General features: G+C 35.1%; 1 protein-coding gene across 2 annotated transcripts in view; it reads right to left on the reverse strand.

The window, feature by feature from the left end:
• The window catches only part of vars2 (valyl-tRNA synthetase 2, mitochondrial), a 49488-nt gene that overhangs the window by 19661 nt on the left and 8943 nt on the right, over positions 1-20884 (reverse strand). For both annotated transcript variants that reach the window (XM_073930455.1, NM_001130661.1), the window contains 17 exon segments: positions 20527-20608; positions 19104-19223; positions 18911-19019; positions 18744-18832; positions 18246-18336; positions 17966-18093; positions 14083-14186; positions 13779-13860; positions 12077-12153; positions 11605-11692; positions 9330-9423; positions 5879-5949; positions 5660-5785; positions 5338-5442; positions 3545-3613; positions 3390-3468; positions 3173-3300 (listed from right to left, as the gene is read on the reverse strand). In XM_073930455.1, the coding sequence (XP_073786556.1) occupies positions 3173-3300; positions 3390-3468; positions 3545-3613; positions 5338-5442; positions 5660-5785; positions 5879-5949; positions 9330-9423; positions 11605-11692; positions 12077-12153; positions 13779-13860; positions 14083-14186; positions 17966-18093; positions 18246-18336; positions 18744-18832; positions 18911-19019; positions 19104-19223; positions 20527-20608 (1642 nt within the window).

Raw genomic sequence — 20884 nt, forward strand, 5'->3', positions numbered from 1 at the left:
AACATCATTTGATGACATATTTACATGTTCCACACACAATGAGAAATACTGATTAGTGAAAGCCATTTTCCTTCTAACCATTATGCCTGTTTCACATCGCGAGTGCAAGCAGAGGGTAAGCAGAGCATGAGCAGCGTGCACAGGAGAGCAGAAGCAGTGCGCAGGCGTTTGCCTTTCACACCGACCATGTCTGCAGCGGGCAGCTCATCGGCAGCTGCTGCACAGATCAAACTATCTCTGTCTGTTCTATCTAGTAACCTATCTATCTACAAATACACTTTTTTTCCTTTTCATCTGCGCCAAAGCCCGCAGAAACTTCCACCTATGCTTTTTCCTTATCCTGCAAGTCTTTACTTCACAAATAATATATATCATAAAGAACCGTATGCTTCTCACGCTCTGAGGAGTGTCATTTGTGTCTTTTCAGGTGCACTCGGAAGACAATCGCCTGTGATATCATGTCATTAAAATATTTATACATGATATTTATACATGATCAAAGTAGTGTGCAACGTACTAAGCAAAACTAATACTAAAATTGTTTTAAATTTGGTTTTGTAGTTCGAGCCCAAATAAATATTTGTTGCTGTTTTTAATCATTTAAGTTCATTTGATTGACTATATAAAAATCTGTGGATATTATTAATACATTTATTGGGTAAAATTGCTACTTTTACTGTCATTCAATGTGTTTTGGTCATTATCAATGCACTGTCACTTTAATTGAGTGTGAGCAGTGCAGCAAAAATAGACCCAGCGCCGAAACTATCGCGGCACTGCTGCTTTAGCCTCGTGCTGACAAGCTGCTTTTGCGTGCAGTATGGAAGCTCTAATCTGTAAACATGGATGCCAAAAAAACGTGCGCTGCTCATGCTCTGCTCAAGCTTGTGGTGTGAAACAGGCTTTAGATTTTACACATTTGTAAGAAATTTTAAAAAATTAAAATATAACATATATAAAATAAACACTGTTTATTAAGCGTATGAATAAAATATGCATGTAAATATTACAATTTATATTATGTGTATTAAGAAGTACAAATCAGATTCAAGTTTGTTGTTTGATTTTTACAGTAATACATCGGTTATGCTGAACGATGAAACATTTTTTCACTTATTTTGATCATTTATTTTTTTAAACAATAATTTGACATTTTAAAGAAGACACTTGTATATAATATGTTTTTATTAGGGAAAAATACTTTTGTATATTCAATTTGATACAGACACCATCTCATAATAATTATAATAAATAAATAAATTATACTCAATATATGTGTGTGTGTATGTGTATATATTTACAGGGCTTATTTTGTGCCAGAGCACGCCGGATTCAGATTCAGCACCTCTGAAATCTGATCCGGCACCTCATTTTGCCGATCTCCCTCCTCAACCTCCCTTTTCCCCCCATCCGCTGTTCACTTTCGCTTTCTTCCGCGACTCCCCAACCCTCTTCACTGTCGTCCGCAACACCCCCACTCACTTTCGTCTGTGACACCCCTCCGCTATCCACCTTACCAACATAACAATATATATATATATATATATATATATATATATATATATATATATATATATATATATATATATATATATATATATAAATATATTTATACAACTGTTTTGTCTGGTTCTTGAATCTGATTGGCTGATAGCCGTGTAATATTCTGCAATATCAGAACTTGTACAGCCTCTTCAATCTTGTGTATTACTCCACCCACATAGAGTGACAGCAGATCAATAAACTCACTACAGTTTGACAAATATTGCAGCTGTTGGACAACAATGTACTTTTGTGGCTTTTTAGGCAAGAATGTTTAGATTGTTGTTTAGATCGCAACTCTGCAGTTTATTTATAAGGATGTGCCTATTTTAAATATTTACAATTTCGGAGATACAGTATGTCAGCAGCTATCAGCTTGTCATTGACCAGAGCAAAGACTGTTGGCGTTGTTCATCCAAAAGATGGTAACAAAGACCAAATAAAAAGCCCTTAGAGGAGAAAAACTACAGCTGATCAAATCATTATAAAACTGGTATGTGACATTTTAAGTCGATCTCTTTCTTTTTTATGTTGTAGTGCTGTATTTATACCCTAGAAATTGTAGTGTATTGAGTGTGAGATAGGACTCACATATCTGGAACGTATGTATTTTGTGTTGGCCACTCTTTGTATAACCCTGAGTTTTCTTTTTGGTTGGCCATCTGTTTCCTGTTTTTGTTACTGCAAACTAGTTCAGTAAACAGAAAGAAAGAAGAAATGCCCGCATGTGTTAGCGTTTTACCCTAACTCAAATACAACAGTAATCTGGCAGTTATTGTGCTGTTTTGGCTTTTTCTGAGATAATTATTGTGATTTCCATACTGCAACAAAGAAATCTCAACAAAGAAAACTCTGTAGACTGATGGCATTTTTATGATCTTAAAATGTCAGCAAAATCACCTGTTTTGTCATCCCTTTTAACATTACACTAGAGAATCATTCTAATACTAGTTCTAAAGTGACGTTGGTGACGTCATCTACAAATGAGAAGAAATGGCGAAAGAAAGTAGTTGCTCATACAAAAGGATTTTTAGACTCTGTATTTGATTTTCTTTTTTATATACATGATTATGCCGTCAAACTGTTGTAAAAACGCAATTTCACAGCCACATCGCGCTGCTACTTGTGTGATTTTGCTCATATATACGTGCATGTACATTCATTTATTTATTTTTAATCCTTTGTTTATTTATTTTTACAGAGCACTTTTATTTAAGACATTAGTCAACTCAGTTCAATAAAAGTCAATTTCCCCCAAACTGTAACAATTTACTATAATTAAAATAATAAATAATAATTTATTAAACAAATCCACTGTTAAAAGTTGGCAAAGGATTAAATAACTGATAATGAAATATTTTTATTACGTTTTTTAAGTCCAAAAATAATAAAAGTCCAAAATAAACAGTTTAAATGCCACAGCTAAATCCTCAACAGCATAAAAAAGGATACTCATTTTGAGATTATTCTTTAACGGTGCTGATTTTCTTTAACAGATAGAGAATGAAGATTACTATATCATGTTGGCATTATGCAGATTAGCCCTATTACTGCACCTCCCAGTGAGCAGGAATCTGAATCTCAACAGGCTTGTTTTATTGCTTTAACAAATACATACTTGCTACCTCACCTCAGCTAATGGTGTTGGTAAACTTGCATCATTCAGTGTGGCGAGGGTGAAGCGAACCGTCTGCCACATCTTATTACAGAAATGTCTGCAGCTCAGCACATGGGACATGGACAGACTGATGTCCTCTCCTGACACAAAACAGCAGCAGACGGAGTGAAGAATTCTGGCTCGTCTGATCCTGAGGTTTGATTACGGGACAGTAATGAAGGCGACTTACCTTGAGCTCTATAAGAGCAAAGCGCAAACCTCAAAGCGTCTGTACCGCACTCGGGGATCCCTTTGGGGAAATCTTTCTTCTGCAGGAAGGACACAGAGAATGAGCTGAGTTTGTTCATTTGGGAATGACTGGAAGAGTGAAAAACTTGTACTGACCTGTGCTTCAATGGCAACAATGCTCTCTCTCGGGTCCAAGTTTCCTTCTTTAACTTTCTCTTGAAGTCTCTACAGGGATCAAATCAGAACATGACTGACAAGAAGACAGAGTTTCCTGTTTTAAATATAAAATTTTTTTTTCTAAATGAGAGGAGTCTGTTCTGGCCTGGGGCCTGATTAAAAGGACATCTGACTGATACTCTCTGCCAGCTGGGAAATTCTTGTTATAATCATTACTGAGTTTGAGTTATTACATTTATTAATAAACTGAGGATTTAGCGTTTGTAACTTAGGAACAAAGTAAAAAAAAATGTACAAGTGTTAAAGACAAAGCAGTGAAAATAAATGTTATCTGAAACCTTATTAATTATAAGTGTTATATTTCAGCATCATTTCAATTAAACTAAATATTTTTTTAAAAATATATAACAAATAGAACAGCATGTAGGATTTTAACAACATCTAAAAACAGAAATTCATGAAATATAATGAACTTTTTTTGCCAAACAAATTGGAGGTTTAGGGCTTTTAGCATTTGTCTTTTAGCTAGAGGGATTTTATGTACACTCACTGCTGGCCACTTTATTAGGTACACCTTACTAGTACCGGGTTGGACCCCTTTTTTGCCTTCAGCACTGCCTTAATCCTTAGTGGCAAAAATTCAACAAGGTACTGGAAATATTCCTTAGACATTTTGGTCAATATTGACATGATAGCATCACGCAGTTGCTGCAGTTTGATTAGCTGCACATCCATGATGTTAATACTCAGATAGGCTGTGTTACTAATGGGCCCAAAGAGAGCCAAGAAAATATCCCCCACACCATAACACCACCACCACCACCCTGAACCATTACAAGAAGGGATGGATCCATGCTTTCATGTTGTTGACACCAAATTCTGACTGACCATCTAAATGTTGCAGTGGAAATAGAGACTCATCAGACCAGGCAACATTTCTTGAATCTTCTATTGTCCAATTTTTTGAGCCTGTGTGAATCGTAGCCTCAGTTTTCTGTTCTTAGCTGACAGGAGTGGCACCCCGTGTGGTGTTCTGCTGCTGTAGTCAACTTGCCTCAAGGTTCGACATGTTGTGCATTCAGAAATGCTCTTCTGCATACCTCAGTTTTAACAAGTGGTTATTTGAGTTACTGTTGCCTTTCTATCAGTCTGGTCATTCTTCTCTGACCTCTGGCATCAACAAGGCATTTGTGCCCACAGAACTGCCACTCAATGGACATGTTCTCTTTTTTTAACCATTAAACCCTAGAGATAGTGGTGCATGAAAATTCCAGTTGATTAGCAGTTTCTGAAATACTCAGACCAGCCCGTCTGGCATCAATAATCATGCCACGTTTAAAGACATTTAAATCACCTTTCTTCGCCATTCTGATGTCCGGTTTGAACTGCAGCAGATTGTCTTGACATGCCTTAATGCATTGAGAAATTTGCGTTAATGAGCAGTTGAATAGGTGTACCTAATAAAGTGGCCAGTGAATGTATATTGCACATATTTTTTGCCTAGTCAAGTGTTTTGTTTATTGTTGTCTTCATGCTTTATGCTTTCTGCAATGCGTTTAGTTAGACATGAGACATGCATTACAAAAATACGGTGAAATATGAGGACATAAAAAAAGGCATAAAATTTCAGAAAAGTAAAACTGTACACAGTTTCCAGTATGGGGTGCGGTAATAATAAAAAAAAAACTTTGTACATTCTAAAAACAATAGAAAACTATTGAATGTCCCCACAATTCACAAAAACCAACCTCTCTATGTGTGTGTGTGTTTACCTCCAAAGACACCCCTGAGATGACATCAAGAGGATCGATGACATTTCCTAAAGATTTACTCATCTTCCGCCCGTATTTATCCCTCACCAGAGAGTGAAAGAGCACCTGTTTGACACAGTGATGAGGGGGAGAGAGGAAAAGAGCAATAAAAGAGTCAGAGCTGCAAATAACACAGGCAAAAAAAAAAGACGGTAACATTTCTCGGTGACATTTTGGATACTTTTGGTATATGACGCACATTGCAATAAAAAATTTCAATTCCTGCCAACCTTCTAATATGGCATTTAGAGTTATGAGCTGGGCAATAAGCCACCAACGCAACCTGTTTAAAGGGCAGCTGTCCTGTCAACTCTGTGCCCAGCATCACCATCCTGGCCACCCAGAAAAAGATGAGGTCGCTGCCTGTTTCCAGGATGGAATTGGGGTAGAATTGTGTCAGGTCTTTAGTCTGAGTAGAAAGAGAGATCAAAGCATGTTCATCTCGACGTATTTGATACACATATATGAGTTCATGGTGTTGAAAAAAAAATGATTGAAGAACCTGCTGAGGCCAGCCGAGCATGGCAAATGGGAAGAGACCAGAAGAGAACCAAGTGTCCAGCACATCTGGGTCTAAAATAAACAGACATCTATATTATTTCTGAGCATGTGATCAGTTTGATCACTGTTGGCAGTCCTGTGTGACTTAAATCATATAATGAATGACTATGGTATTTTACTTTCAGAAATATCTTTCTGATATTTAATGAGGGCGACACGGTGACTCAGTGGTTAGCACTGTCACATCACAGCAACAAGGTTGCTGGTTTGAATTCCTTCGAGTTGAGTCAGTTGGCAATTCTGTATGGAGTTTGCATGTTCTCCCTGTGTTGGTTTGGGTGTCTACCAGGTGGTCCGGTTTTCTCCACAGTCCAAAGACATGTGGTATAGGTGAATTGAATAAACTAAATTGGCTGTAGCGAATGAGTGTGAATAAATGTTGAATAGAACGCTGGAAGGGCATCCACTGCATTAAACATTCGCCAGGTGAGTTGACGGTTCATTCCGCTGTGGCGAATAAAGGGACTAAGCTGAAGAAAAAAGAATAAATTAATATTTAAAGATATTACATGGGATTTCTTAGTGCTGGAAAGTGACTACTGTAAGTATTTTACTTTGCTTTTTAAGTATTTTTACTCAGTTTTGGGATTAAATAAAAAATGAAATAAATTAATTACTAAGTGCAAATTAAAATTGCTTTGAAATTGCTAAGATTGTATTTAACTGCATGTTGGAGAAATAATTTAGCTACTCAATAAGGAATTTGATCTCCTGAATTAAAACTATTTAAATCCCTGTAAACCTCAAGCATTGACAACAGATTTCACTCAAACATGGCTTTTGAGCTTTATTAAAAAGTCAAACTTAAACATTTTAAATAACAAACGTAACATTCTTTAGTTAATAAATATAGTTACTCTGCCAAAAAAAGGAAAATATTATACTACAGGAATCAAAACCTGTAAAGTAATGACATCATATTTAACATATAACATTCATTCATTCATTTTCTTTTCGGCTTAGCCCCTTTATTAATATGAGGTCGCCACAGCGGAATGAACCGCCAACTTATCCAGTACATATTTTACGCAGTGGATGCCCTTCCAGCCGCAACCCATTACTGGGAAACACTCATACACTCTCATTCACACATATACACTACGGACAATTTAGCTTACCCAATTCATCTATAGCGCATGTCTTTGGACTGTGGGGGAAAACTGAGCACCTGGAGGAAACCCACGCAAACGCGGGGAGAACGTGCAAACTCCACACAGAAATGCAAACTAACCCAGCCGAGGTTCGAATCAGCGACCTTCTTGCTATGAGGCGACAGCACTACCTACTGCGCCACGGCGTTGCCCTTTGACTCAAACTATCTAAAAATATAAATTAAATTAAATACAGCATAAATATAAATACTTATATACAAACTCATTTATGATTTTATTTCGTTATTTCTTAAACAGTCAACTGTCTTAATGATTAACTTACTTTAGTTTAAAAATAGAATTAGTCTATTTTTTATGCATTTGTTTTAAATATATTTGCATATCTGTATTGATTTATATAGAAAATTTGAATTTATTAACAGTATTTAAAGGTGTAGTCCAGATTGTATTTTTAAGGTTTGGTTGTGTTTAAGATGCAAAGCAATGTGTGCTCATGCTTCATTTGTAGAAAATCACATTATTTTTCATATACCTTACTTGAATTATATACTGCTACTCTCCTAAAAAGAACACGACTATCATATTTCCTAGTTCCTCTGTAAAGCCCGCCCTCAAGAGATTGATCAGCTAACATAGGAAAAGCATCACACCCCTACAAGCATGTGCTTTTGCGCTGTGTAAACACTGTCAGTCAGAGTAGCTGTTAGCCATATCAGTTTGTGCCTGAATCAGACAGAAAATGAAGAGGACACAGCTAAACCTCATACTTGCTCTCTAAAATAAAACCTGACAAGTGTCTTTCATATATATTCGGAATAAGCATGTGTATGTAATATGAAACCTTTTGTGAGTTCGTAACTTGAGATGTAGAACACATGGAAAGTGACTGCATAGAGAAACACTGCAGCCCTGGTGAAGATTGTGAGTGTTTACAGCGATTTGACAGATAAATATGAATTTGTAGCTAAATTTTAAACTGTGCCAAACAGCATTTTCTGTTGTTTACATTCTTGTTTACGCCCTTGCTACTACATACTGTTAACGCTAGAAACTTACTTACAGACAAATACTTACAGATTGTGGCTCACAATCCACAGCTTCAGCTATTATTGTTTGAGAAGATTTTAGCCGAATCAAGCACTGAACTGGAAGAGATTCTGGAAGTTCTCCTTTGTCAAATGCTAGAGCTATATATTTTTTTTATAATTCTAACAAAATTAAAATTAAACTGTAAGCACATCCTACTTTGTGTCACGTCCTTTGGAAACCCAAAAACAGAAACAGAACAAGCTCTGTGAAAATAGCAGCGTTTGGAGGGCATTTAAGCTTTATTTGCTATAACATTACAGTGCCTCTGGCCACGACCCTTTGCTGCACGGGGTGTATGCGTGTGGTGAATCTGTATAACCTGAAGTGTTTGTGATGTCACTAGTCCAGATGTTTTTTTTTGTAGTCCCCAAACTTCATTCGCGGTATGCTTTGCTAAGCTCTGTAAAAGCCAATGTACCTCTATGAATTGTATTTTGAGCCTATTACATTTAGAGATGTTGTTAATGTCCAAACAGCAACATTACACATCAACTAAAGTTTAAAATATGATATCGTAGTGGACCACCCCTTTAAGGCAAGCATAGTATAAGTAACAGTGAATAAAAATGAATAATAATCCACTACCTAACTTTTTAAATGGAAAAGTAATTTAATTACAGTAAACTAATTACTTTGTGATTAATTACTCCCAACACTGTCTGTACTTTATGTCAGCATTTTAATGTGAGTAACATTTACATCACTACAGCTAAAATAATGTATTATTGAGGTTCAAAATAGTTATTATAGTATTTTTTTATATTTGTATATTGTATTATACAATATACTTATATATTTGTGCATTATATATTGTATTTTTTATATATTTGTATTATAATTATTAATGTAATCTTTACTGTGAATTGTTTGTGAAATAAACCTGCTGTAAAAGGTGTTTACGCTCACTGTATGTTTCAATGTGGACATGTTTTTACATGTGTATAACCAAACGCAGAGAGTAGGTTTATTTATAAAACAAAAATAATTTTTAACTACACAAATTAATGCAATTTTCCTACTGCTACAGCGCATAAAAGATATAAAGCCAGAGCAGTTATTTAACTTCTTCTTAATAAAATCTAAACACAGTTTGCCTAGCTACATTTATCATTGTATGTTTATATTCTTCAGCACACATAATAATAATCATAAAGACAAAAGTGTAGATTAAGTGAACTCAATGATGCTCACCCTGTGTGAGTGTGATGGCCTCAGGATTCACTCCAAACTTTATAGTGGCACGCTGTTGAGCCTCTGCAGCACTTCTGCCCCAAACCCAATGCTCCTGCTCATGACACAGTGAAGAACAGTCATAAAAAACAGGTAGAGGGCAGATCAAATCAGGGCAGATGTCAGATTATATTTTCACAAAGATTTCTATATAAAATTTAAAATGATATCATCATCATAGGTATGCACAAAAGGCCTTCATATCGGTATTGGACAACAAACGCAGATTTTTGAAGTTGTCAGCATTATGCAACAAGAAAATAAACAGCTGATAAAAAAAAATCATGGATTATTTCCACTTTACATGTGCTGCTTGGGGTTTTCATTTGTGCCTTTGGAAGAGTTTATTCTAAAAATAAGACAAAATATCAGCAGTATGGGAGTTTTCATTGAGCAAAAAACAAAAAGTGGATGTCATAAATACAATCTGTAAACGATTTTAAGAAAATGCAGCTGTCCACTGTATTTATTTACCTTTTTTAGTAAAATTCTCAGAAAAATCTATTTCAAGATTTGTATTTGTTGGCCTACACATCGGTTATCCAGATATCAGTTATCGTTATTGACCTAAGATTCAATATATTCAAGTTTTAATTCACTTTTATGTTGTAGAAAATACAATAAATGTCATTATCATATAGTGATGCACAATATATCGGCCACTATATCAATATGGGCCAATAAATGCAGACTTTTTTAATTTTGTCAGTATTGGGTCATGAAACTGATAAATTATGAATTATTTACACTTCTGAAGTGTGATGCTGGGTTTCTTTACAGGTGCCTTTGAAAGGCTTTATGCTAGAAATAAGACAAAATATCGGCAGTATGGGAGTATTTCATTGAGGGAAAAAAAACCCAGGATGTCATTAAATACAATCTGTAAAGGATTAAGAAATTGCAGGTTATTTATTTAGCCTTTTTAGTAAACAGGCTCGGAAAAATTTATTTCAAGATTTGTATTTTTTGGCCTTTATATCGGCCTAAAGATATAAGGAGTTATCGGTTATCGTTATTGACCTAAGATTCAATATAATCAAGTTTTGATTCACTCACTTTTATGTTGGTAGAAAATACAATTAATGTCATCATCATAGTAATGCACAATGTATCAGCCACAAGATTTGTATTTGTCTGCCTAGATATCAGTTATCGGCTACGATATATAAGGAATTATCGGTTATCAATATCGACCAAAGATTCAGTATGATAAAGTTTTAAAGTTCGCTAACACTCATATTATAGAAAATACAATAAATGTCATTATCATATAGTGATGCGCAATATATCGGCCACTATATCAATATGGGCCAATAAATGCAGACGTTTAATTTTGTCAGTATTGGGTCATGAAACAAAAATTATGGGCTGATAAATTATAAACTATTAACACTTCTGATGTGTGATGCTGGGTTTCTTTACAGGTGCCTTTGAAATGCTTTATGCATGAAATACGACAAAATATCGGTAGTATGGGAGTATTTTATTGAGGAAAAAAAAAAACAGGATGTCATAAATACAATCTGAAGAGGATTTTAAGAAATTGCAGGTTATTTATTTAGCCTTTTTAGTAAACAGGCTCAGAAAAATTTATTTCAAGATTTGTATTTGTTGGCCTTTATATCGGCTATCGGCTTCCAGATATAAGGAGTTATCGGTTATCGTTATTGACCTAAGATTCAATATGATCAAGTTTTGATTCGCTCCCTTTTATGTTGGTAGAAAATACAATTGATGTCATCATCATAGTGATGCACAATATATTGGCCACTATATCAGTATTGGGCGATAAATGCAGACTTTTAATGTTGCCAGTAAAGGGTCATAAGATAAAAAAATAAAAATGTAGCTGATAAATTATTGATTATTTACACAATAAATGTGCTCTTTATACTGGTGCCTTTGGAAAAATGTATGCTTCAAGTAATATCGTCAGAGTTTTTCATTGACCATAAAAGAGGACTTCATAAATGTAGTATGGAAATGATTATAAGAAAATGTATATTCACACTGTGTGTTTTTTTACTCTTTTTGTAATCAGGTTTAGAAAAATGTCAAGATTTCTATTTGTCAGCCTATATATCTGTTAGTGCCTTCTAGATATTAGGAGTTATTATCAGTCCTTGCTATTGACTAACATGATAACTTCTATGTGATTAAGTCTCAATTCCCAAAAAAAATATGTTGTGGAAAGTACATTAAATGTCATCTTTGGGTAATAGATTTTATACCCCACCTCTTCTGTGTTCATCGAGTTTTGCAGTGTCACTCTATAGGCTGGTATCTGATGACCCCACCAAAGCTGTCTGGAAACACACCAGTCACTGCAAGGTGAAGATAAACATGTCACAGAAACTTAATAAAGCATGAACCCGAAAGAATATTAACAGAAAAGATGAAGGGACAGGCATGGGCATAACACTTATTATACAGTGCTTCTTTTGCTTTAAATAGATAGCACACCCAAAATTGAAAACCTATTTGAGATTCTTATTCTGCTGAACACAAAATCATTTTTTTTTAACAATTCTGGTAGCTGGTACCCACTGACTTCCATAGTCATTTTATTTTTCTACTATGGAGATTGATAGGTGCAAGCAACCAGCATTCTTTAAAATATCTTCTTTTGTGTTCAACAGAACAAAGAAACTCACAAAACCACATGAGGGAGAATACATGAGTTAATTATTGTAAATTAATAGGCTAACCTGATGTTGGACAACCAGCTCTTCCACATTTTTGAATAAAACTGAGGAATAATCTGCAGATCTCCTTCTTCCACTGCCTAAACAGAGCATTTGCATGACATGTCAACGATGTTTGAGCTAACCAAATCTTTAAAAAGAAATGTCTAATTTCCTAAGCAAATTAGAAGGGTCACAGTATTACTGACTAGTTACAGGAATTTGTTTTCCAGTAAAGCTCTTGATGAGCCACACATTTGATCGCTTGAGGGAATATTGACAGGAAGAGTTAATAACCTACAAGTACGTCAATACAACAAGGACATGTAAACAAATCTAACATTATGCAAACTGAACTGGTTACAGGAAATGTACTTGACTGTGTGATATAAACTTTCATTTATTAGGTTAATAAATTAATTATTTTATGCTCATCAGGCCTGCATTTATTTAATACAACAGTTAATTACACATTAGATTTTGATTAATAATTTGCTGCTCATAAATATTTAAAATTATTATTATTTCAAACTAATTATACATACATACACTCACATATAATAAAAATAATATATAATAATAACAATAATAAATTATATATATATTTGTGTGTGTGTGTGTGTGTGTGTGTGTGTGTGTGTGTGTGTGTGTGTGTATATACTGTTGAAGTCAGAATTATTAGCCCCTTGTTTATTTTTTTCCCCCCAATTTCTGTTTAACGGAGAGAAGATTTTCTCAACACATTTCTAAACATAAAAGTTTTGATAACTCATTTCTAATATCTGATTTATTTTATCTTTGCCAAGACTACAGTAAATAATATTTTACTAGATATTTTTCAAGACACATACATGTGCCATATATGCCAGAACACACAAAGAGGCAGTTTTAAATATTTAATACATGGAAAGAATTACTTGAATATAAAAAGTAATAACTATGCCTGTCTATGCAATACAGTGGAATACTGCTACCACCCAGTTGTATTAGTTTTCTACCATCTGAATTTCGCAGAATGAATCAACACTCATCAGACCAGGCAATGTTTTTCCAAGCCTCTACTGTCCAATTTTGGTGATCCTGTGCGTATTGTAGCCTCAGTTTTTTGTTCTTAGATTTCAGGGCTGGAACCCGATGTGAACTTCTGCTGTCTCAAGGTTCGATGTGTTGTGCATTCAGAGATGCTCTTCTGCATAGTTCGGTTGTATTTAGTGGTTATTTGAGTTACTGTTGCCTTTCTATCAGCTTGAACCAGTCTGGCCATTCTCCTCTGACCTCTGGCATCAACAAAGCATTTGCGTTCACATTACTGTCGCTCACTGGATATTTTCCCCTTTCCTGACCATTCAAGAGATGCTTGAGTGTAAAAAATCACAGTAAATCGCTAGTTTCTGAAATACTCAGACCAGCCAGTCTGGCACCAACAATCATAAAGTCACTTAATTCATCTTTTTCCCCCATTCTGATGCTTGGTTTGAACTGCAGCAAATCGTCTGGACCATATCTACATACCTAAATGCAATGAGTTGCTGCTATGTGATTGGCTGATTAGATATTTGCGTTAACGAGCAGTCGGACAGGTATATGTATATAATTTCTTTTTCATCTTACTGACCCCAAAGCATCATGCATATTTTTAACTTTTAATTAAAAAGATCTTGCGTCGTTTAGTTCATCAGTGCAATTTAATCTGACGCAACTGCACATATAAATCCCACTCGCTCACCTGAACTGCTTTTTTGGCCATTTCCTGACAGCGCACAAACCACTGTTTCTTCAGCAAGGGTTCGATGACATCTCCAGAACGGCTATGTGGGAGGAATACAATCAAGACAGGACACAAGGTCAAATACTTCTGCTGTTTTTTTTTTTTTTGCCAAACCTGACAAAAATATTTTAAATGAACGGCCTGTCAAAATAGTACACAAAAATGTGGTGAAACATAGCCAGATAATTCAGTAGCCAGAAAAACTTTCAGAAATGGGAGGATGAGGTAAGATTTACAGGTTGTGGGCTCATGTGTGGCTTACCTGCAGATTGGTAATGACATTGGATGATCCTTCTTTCCTCTGAAAAGCTTCCTCTCCATCAGAGCAGAGATTACTCGTTCTCTGGCATCAAAACGCTTAACACCCTGAAAAACAGAAACAGACATTAAATACATTTGCATTCATAGAAACAGCACTGTAAATATGGAGATACAGCAAGTCTAGAGCTGTCATGATCATTCACTAAAATTAAAGATGACTTGAATAACCCTTAAAGACATTTTTTTCCAATCACACTGTCCCATTTTTAAACCCAGTTCATTGCAATATGCTTCATATTGTTATGGAATTAGTCAATTAAAAGTGGGTTAAACTACAGTTATGTTGTATGCTTTAATTTAAGTTAAGCATTGACCAATCAGATGCTGTTATACATGGCATTAGATCTGTGTTGTTTATGTTTTAGTTAGTATGCCTACAGGCTCTATTTTGGATGTTCCAGCCAAATTCAACAGTATATTATATTATATTATATTATATTATATTATATTATATTATATTATATTATATTATATTATATTATATTATATTATTACTTTTATGCAACATTTTAAGCCACAGAGACCTAAACATGGACATTAATAATAGATTCTCTCTTTTTTTGCATTTTGAGCATTTAAAAGTCATTGGGAAGACTTTTGTTAACAAAGACATTCAGACCAGGAGAGTATTAAATATACTTTAACTTGTGATCTGGATGCATTGATTTTAGAGCCATTTTGTTCTCTCAATTTTATTTATACCCGTCTGATATTCCTACAGCTCACTGCCTGTAAACCTGCTCCATACTGCTAATGCATATTTAGAGGCCTATAATACAGATCTTTGACCTTTATAAAAGGCAACAGACCTTCGATATGTTCATCTCTGAGTCCTCTGACACCCTGTAAAGTTTGACGACCCTGACATATTCCTACGCCTCACTGACCCCTGTAAAATGTACTGAAAACACACATTCAGATGCCTGCAGCTACTTTGACCTTTAAAAAAGCAATCTAGAAGACTGAAATAAATGTTCCTCTCATAGCCTTTAAGCTGAATGGATTTCACAGTGTAAATATTTCAGATCAATGTTGAGCAATAAAGGACCATTCACAATAAAGATTAATATAACTGTAAAGATTTATAAATCATTCAGATTCTGTGAGAATGAGGAGGTGTATAATAATATGACTATAAGAATAACCACAAAGAGAAAATGTATAGTTGTAATAATTAGTGGTGTAACAGATCACCAATCTCACGGTTCGGATCACACTACGGTTTTTGATTCATGGATGGGACCATTTTTCGGATCAGCAAAAAAGGGAGGAGACAAATGTCATTTGCTTTTCTATTTAAACTAAAGTATTACTGCAAAAATTATTGGTTTTAACAAACAGAACTTAGAACCTGTAATTTTAATGAAAAATAAAAATGAAGAAAGAAGCAGCTAATAAAAGGAAAATATTCAATATGAAAAATGATCTTTGCTACTGTTCCGGTTATTGCTGAATATAGAAATCTACATCTTATACAACATATCATATTTATTTTCAATTAGCGATTCACAAATTCACACATAAAACTTCATGTTTGATTATAGGTGCATCATTTTTGAAAACTTATTTAGAGACATAATTTTGATATTTGTTCACGCCACCCATTGTGAGTCACCAGCATCATGTTCCATTAAACAGTGATTTTAATCTTTACCATAAACATCGGTGTTTAGATCTGAATTATAAACTGTTCTCCCAGTACTTCTGTGTTATTTAATTGTTAGTAACTAACTGAAGGTTTAAATGCAATGCTCTGAAGGATTAATAAACATTTGCAAACCATTATCATTTATCAATCATGGGTTTAAACTGAGATCACGATATTTTATTGTTTAATAGTTCAGCTTTTCACTGAGTGTATTAATGCAGGCTAAACAAGCAGTGACAGAAAACACCTTTTATTAGCAGCCTACGAAAACATTTAGGTAAGTCCCACCACAGCGTTTTCTGCCATCATTATATTTTACAGGGAAGCCAAAATGCTTTTATATACGATTTGAATGACGCGGGAGGTGATCTCTCTGCGATCGTTATAAGTGTTAGATTGACCCACAAATTCACAAAAAGTTATTAATCCGCAGGTCACGTGCGTTTCGAACTGTGCGTTATGATCCGTAGGGATCACAGATCAAGTGTGATCCGTTACACAACTAGTAATAATCAATTTAAGAATTTTAGTTTTCAGCCATTGGACAAAAAAAACATTTTTCAACAACTAATTAATCTGATGAAAGAGAGTGATTAGACAGACAGACAGACGGACAGACAGACAGACAGACATACGGATGGATGGACGGACGGACAGACAGACTTTGGGACAGACTTTTAATAAAAAAAGTTTAAGAAAAATGGCTAATTCCCTTCAAAACCCAGGTGAGCAAAATAAGTATATTTTCTACACCACTAAAGACTTATTTCTCATTATCTAGTTAATAACAAAATATATACTACGTGTCCTCGTGTTGTTTCCAAGTCACTTCTCGCGTGTGTTTAGTTGTGAGACAAAGTTTACGGACCGAGACAAAGTTGTCTGGGATTCTTCCAATAGTAAGGTCAAGCAGTATGTGTAAACAACATCAACTAAACGCTACCCCAGATAGTCATGCAGTGATGCAGTGTGAAAACATCCGTGACGTGACTACTTTGAAAATCATGGACTCTGAACTTGGCATAAGAGGCATTTTAAAATATGATGCACAAATTAGGGTTCATACACATTTTTACTACAAAAATTCCAAGACTTTTAAAGGACTTTCGAGTCAATTTTCATGACATAATGTTTCATGTACTGTCTATATATATGTGGTAAATCATTAAAAAAAACAATGAACGTATACATTTATTACAGCATATCATAAAACATGCAACAATCGCATTAGTTTTAATTTATTTTTCTATCTATGTAAAATAGATGAGTACACAGCACTAATTATGTGAGAGCATATTTTTGACCAAGAAAAGAAGTAAAAACAATTAACCTCCATTGCAGTATACAGATATTTGTTAAACTAATTTTAGATGATAACAGTTTGTTAAACCAGTAATAGTAGGTAAAACTTCTCACACTGCACAAAGCGATCACACTGCACTTTTTGCTCCATAGACTTCCGTTCATAGGCATGCAAATGCGGTAGACCAAAAACGCAAGCATGTGCGACAAGTTTCGCATTTCACTGCATTTAAAAATTTAAGCTTGGTGAATTCTTACCTACGAAATCACATCAGGTAATTGCGTGAGACCAATAAAAGATAATTTAAAATAAGACATTTCAAATTTGTAGCAATCGCTCACTTTTATTAATGTCTAATCATATTGTTTAACCTCACCCCTTTTTGCAGCACCGTACAACAGAATTTCACAAGCTCAAGCTGGAGTGTGACCGCAGCTTAAGTCGCTTTGGACAAAAAACGTCAGCTAAATGACTAATATAAATGTAATTTACAGTGTTGTCTCCATACATTTTCAGTTTTTCCCAGAGATAGTATTAGTACTATTTTGAATCTGCTGCTATGCTGTTGCATAGAAGTTTGTAGCTCCGACCTCTTTGACAGTCACCAAAACGGCACAATTTAGATCAAAACCTAAAAGGTGCAGTTTCAAAGAGTTATAAAAAAATATCTGTAGGGCATTTTGAGCTGAAACTTCACATACACACTCTAGGGACATCGGAAACGTATTTTAGATCTTGTAAAAAGGCCATAATAGGTCCCCTTTAAAAGTGTATTTTAGCCATTACAAAAAAATGCCTCTGTACTCAAATTGTGGGGAATTGAATACTTTTTCAATCACTAAACTAAACTCAAATGTCAATCAATCTCTGTACCTCTAGCCATTGGCCACAAACTGATGTCATGGTTCCGTTTCCTCCAATCACAGTGAGGCGAGGGAGCGAATGCTTCTGAGAGAGTAGGAAGTCAGTGTGGTCATGAGCTGGAGTCAGTTTAACAGCACCTGTAAAGGTAAGGGTGAAAGTCTGGAGATTAATAAATAAGCTGTCAAATTAATAAAACATTGCTTACATTGTGTGGCCAACTTTGATCCAACTCATATATGGTCCCTACAATTTTAATCCAAAGTGAAACGTCCTTAAATTGGGAAGCTACCTGTGCCAAATGTCATATCCACCGTAGTGTCAGTCACAATGGGTAATAACCGCTCAGTGAAAGGATGCCTGCAGCGTTTGCCATGAAGATGCTGACAAGAAGTGAATAAATAGAATGGCAAAAAATGTTGAAGCGATGATGAGAAACTAAAAAATTCACATTAGCAGAGAAAATTAGCATACTATAGACCACGAGTTCTCAAACTTGGTCCTGGAGGGCTGGTGTCCTGCAAATGTTCGCTCCAACTTGCCTCAACATACCTGCAAGGATGTTAGAAAGCCTAGTAAGAGTAAATTTGCTAGCCCAGGTGTCTCTGATAGGGTTTGGAACTAAACTTTGCTGGACACCGGCCCTCTAGGACCAAGTTTGGAAACCCCTGCTATTGACATAATGCAGACTAAAATTAATCAAGTGTGACATGAGGAGCAAACAATGTCCCATTCAAACACAAAATAGACAACAAACACTCTATTTTAAAAACCAAAATAAGCATTTTACTTTATATCGAGGGTCATCAGGATGAACAGCAATGGCCACATCTCCCAGCATTGTCTCTGGACGAGTGGTTGAAACTGCAACTTCTCCCTCTAGAACAAAAATAAATCCCACATTTGAATCGAAGGAGTACAATAATAGCCTATGAGACGGAGCAAACCTCCACGCACCCTGTCCCTCCAAAGGATATGCAAATGTAACCATTGTCCCGAATTCCACTTTCTGCTCATAGCCGGGAACAGACAGAAGAGTCCTGCCGGGAAGCTCCTTTGAGTCCACCTTTACGTGTTAAATGGTGCGTTAGTTTATGAGACATGTGAGGTGTTGCTAGTGTTGATAAAATAAAGTTGTTCAGCGATGCACCTCTATATCTGAGATAGCAGACTCTAATGTACAGCTCCAGTTGATCAGACCTTCAGCACGATAGATGAGTCCAGAATCACACAGCCTGACAAACGCCTCCGTCACAGCACTGCTGAAAGCCTACAAAGAAAACAAAATATTGACATAAAAACTTATTTAACTTAACTCTTTGCACATTTTAATTGTTTTTTAATGACTTCAGAGTCAAGAAAGAAATGTTGAAAAATAAAGTTGATTCTGGTTTATTCGTCACAATAAAAATACTTTCAAAAGATAATTTCACTAAATGTTGACTTGAGGTGCACTTAAAATATTATGGGCTCTATTTTGACGGTCCATGTGCAAAGTGCAAAGCGCAGGGCGCAAACGCTTTCAGAGCGTGTCAGAATCCACTTTTGCTAATTTAAGGACGGGAAAATCCGCTTTGCGCCGTGGCGCATGATCTAAAAGGGTTGAGATTATTTTCTTAATGGGTTATAGGTGTGTTTTGAGAATAAACCATCAGAGTCTCATCTCCCATTCCCTTTAAGAGCCAGTTGCGCCGAACCATAAACACATTTGCTATTTACATGACAACTTTGTAAATGGAAAAACTGAGCATTTCACTAGCAAGAAAACAGTTAAACAGAGCATCTGCAGCGCGAGAATGAGAGATAAGGCATCTCATAATCTACTTTCACTTTTCGCTCTCGTGGATAGGGAAATCTTGTTCGCACAGACATCACTTGGTCTATAAATAATTAATTTTGTTTATTAAGCGCAAAGATTTCTTTTAAAACTATTTCAAAATTCAGTTCTAATTTCCAGCAAACAAATAAATGAACAATAATAACGAAGTGTGGTCAAAAACCTGATTTATTTCCTAAAACACATGCTGTGGCCCATATGGTCTAAAACCTGCAGGTGGGCAAATCTAAGTTTGTTTTTAATAAAACAAATATAAATATGGATATAATAAATAATACTGCAAATAATAATAACATTATACAAAAACAAATTGTTATGAATTAACTGAAAAAGCCTCCCGAGATGAAGAAGGCATGAAGGCAGTGGTTTTTCATATTTATGTAGGCTACAAAATAATGTTTTGTAATATTTATATCCTTTATATTTATATCCTTTATATTTATATCCTATATATATATATATATATATATATATATATATATATATATATATATATATATATATATATATATATCCTTAATATTGTAATTATTTTTTATATGTAAAGATATTTGCGTATTGCTCTACATCTTGTGTGTATTAAGCAGTGTATAAGCGAGGCGCATACTCCGCGCTGGACAATAGACCGGCTTTGTGCTGGTCTATTGAAAAATCTTTCCATTTTTCACTGGCTCTCGCTTCCCAACTAAGCTACCTAAGAGTAGCAAACTCTTGTTCACGGAGTCCTGGGACTTACCGGGTCCATGGTAAAACAGGCTCTGCTCCAGTCAAGAGATGCACCCAGTTTTCTCAGCTGGTGATAAATCTCATCCCCTTTTCTAAAAATAGACAAGTTAATATAAAAACAAAACCAGCTGTGATAGACTTTCTTTCCAATTGTGACACATTTTATTTTGATAAAAAAAATTAGAAGGGAACTGAAAAAAAAAAGTTAATAATGATGATGACATAAATTAATTACAATTCAATAACAGCCACTTCCTAAAATACTTCATAATGCAACATCATTTTAACTAAATAATGAGTCGTTCGGCAACGTGAGACATTCAAAGTCCAGAAAAAAATATTTATCGTCAAAACATTCCATGCCACAT

This window comes from Danio rerio, chromosome 19 (assembly GCF_049306965.1).
Source record: "Danio rerio strain Tuebingen ecotype United States chromosome 19, GRCz12tu, whole genome shotgun sequence".
NCBI classification, from domain to species: domain Eukaryota; kingdom Metazoa; phylum Chordata; class Actinopteri; order Cypriniformes; family Danionidae; genus Danio; species Danio rerio.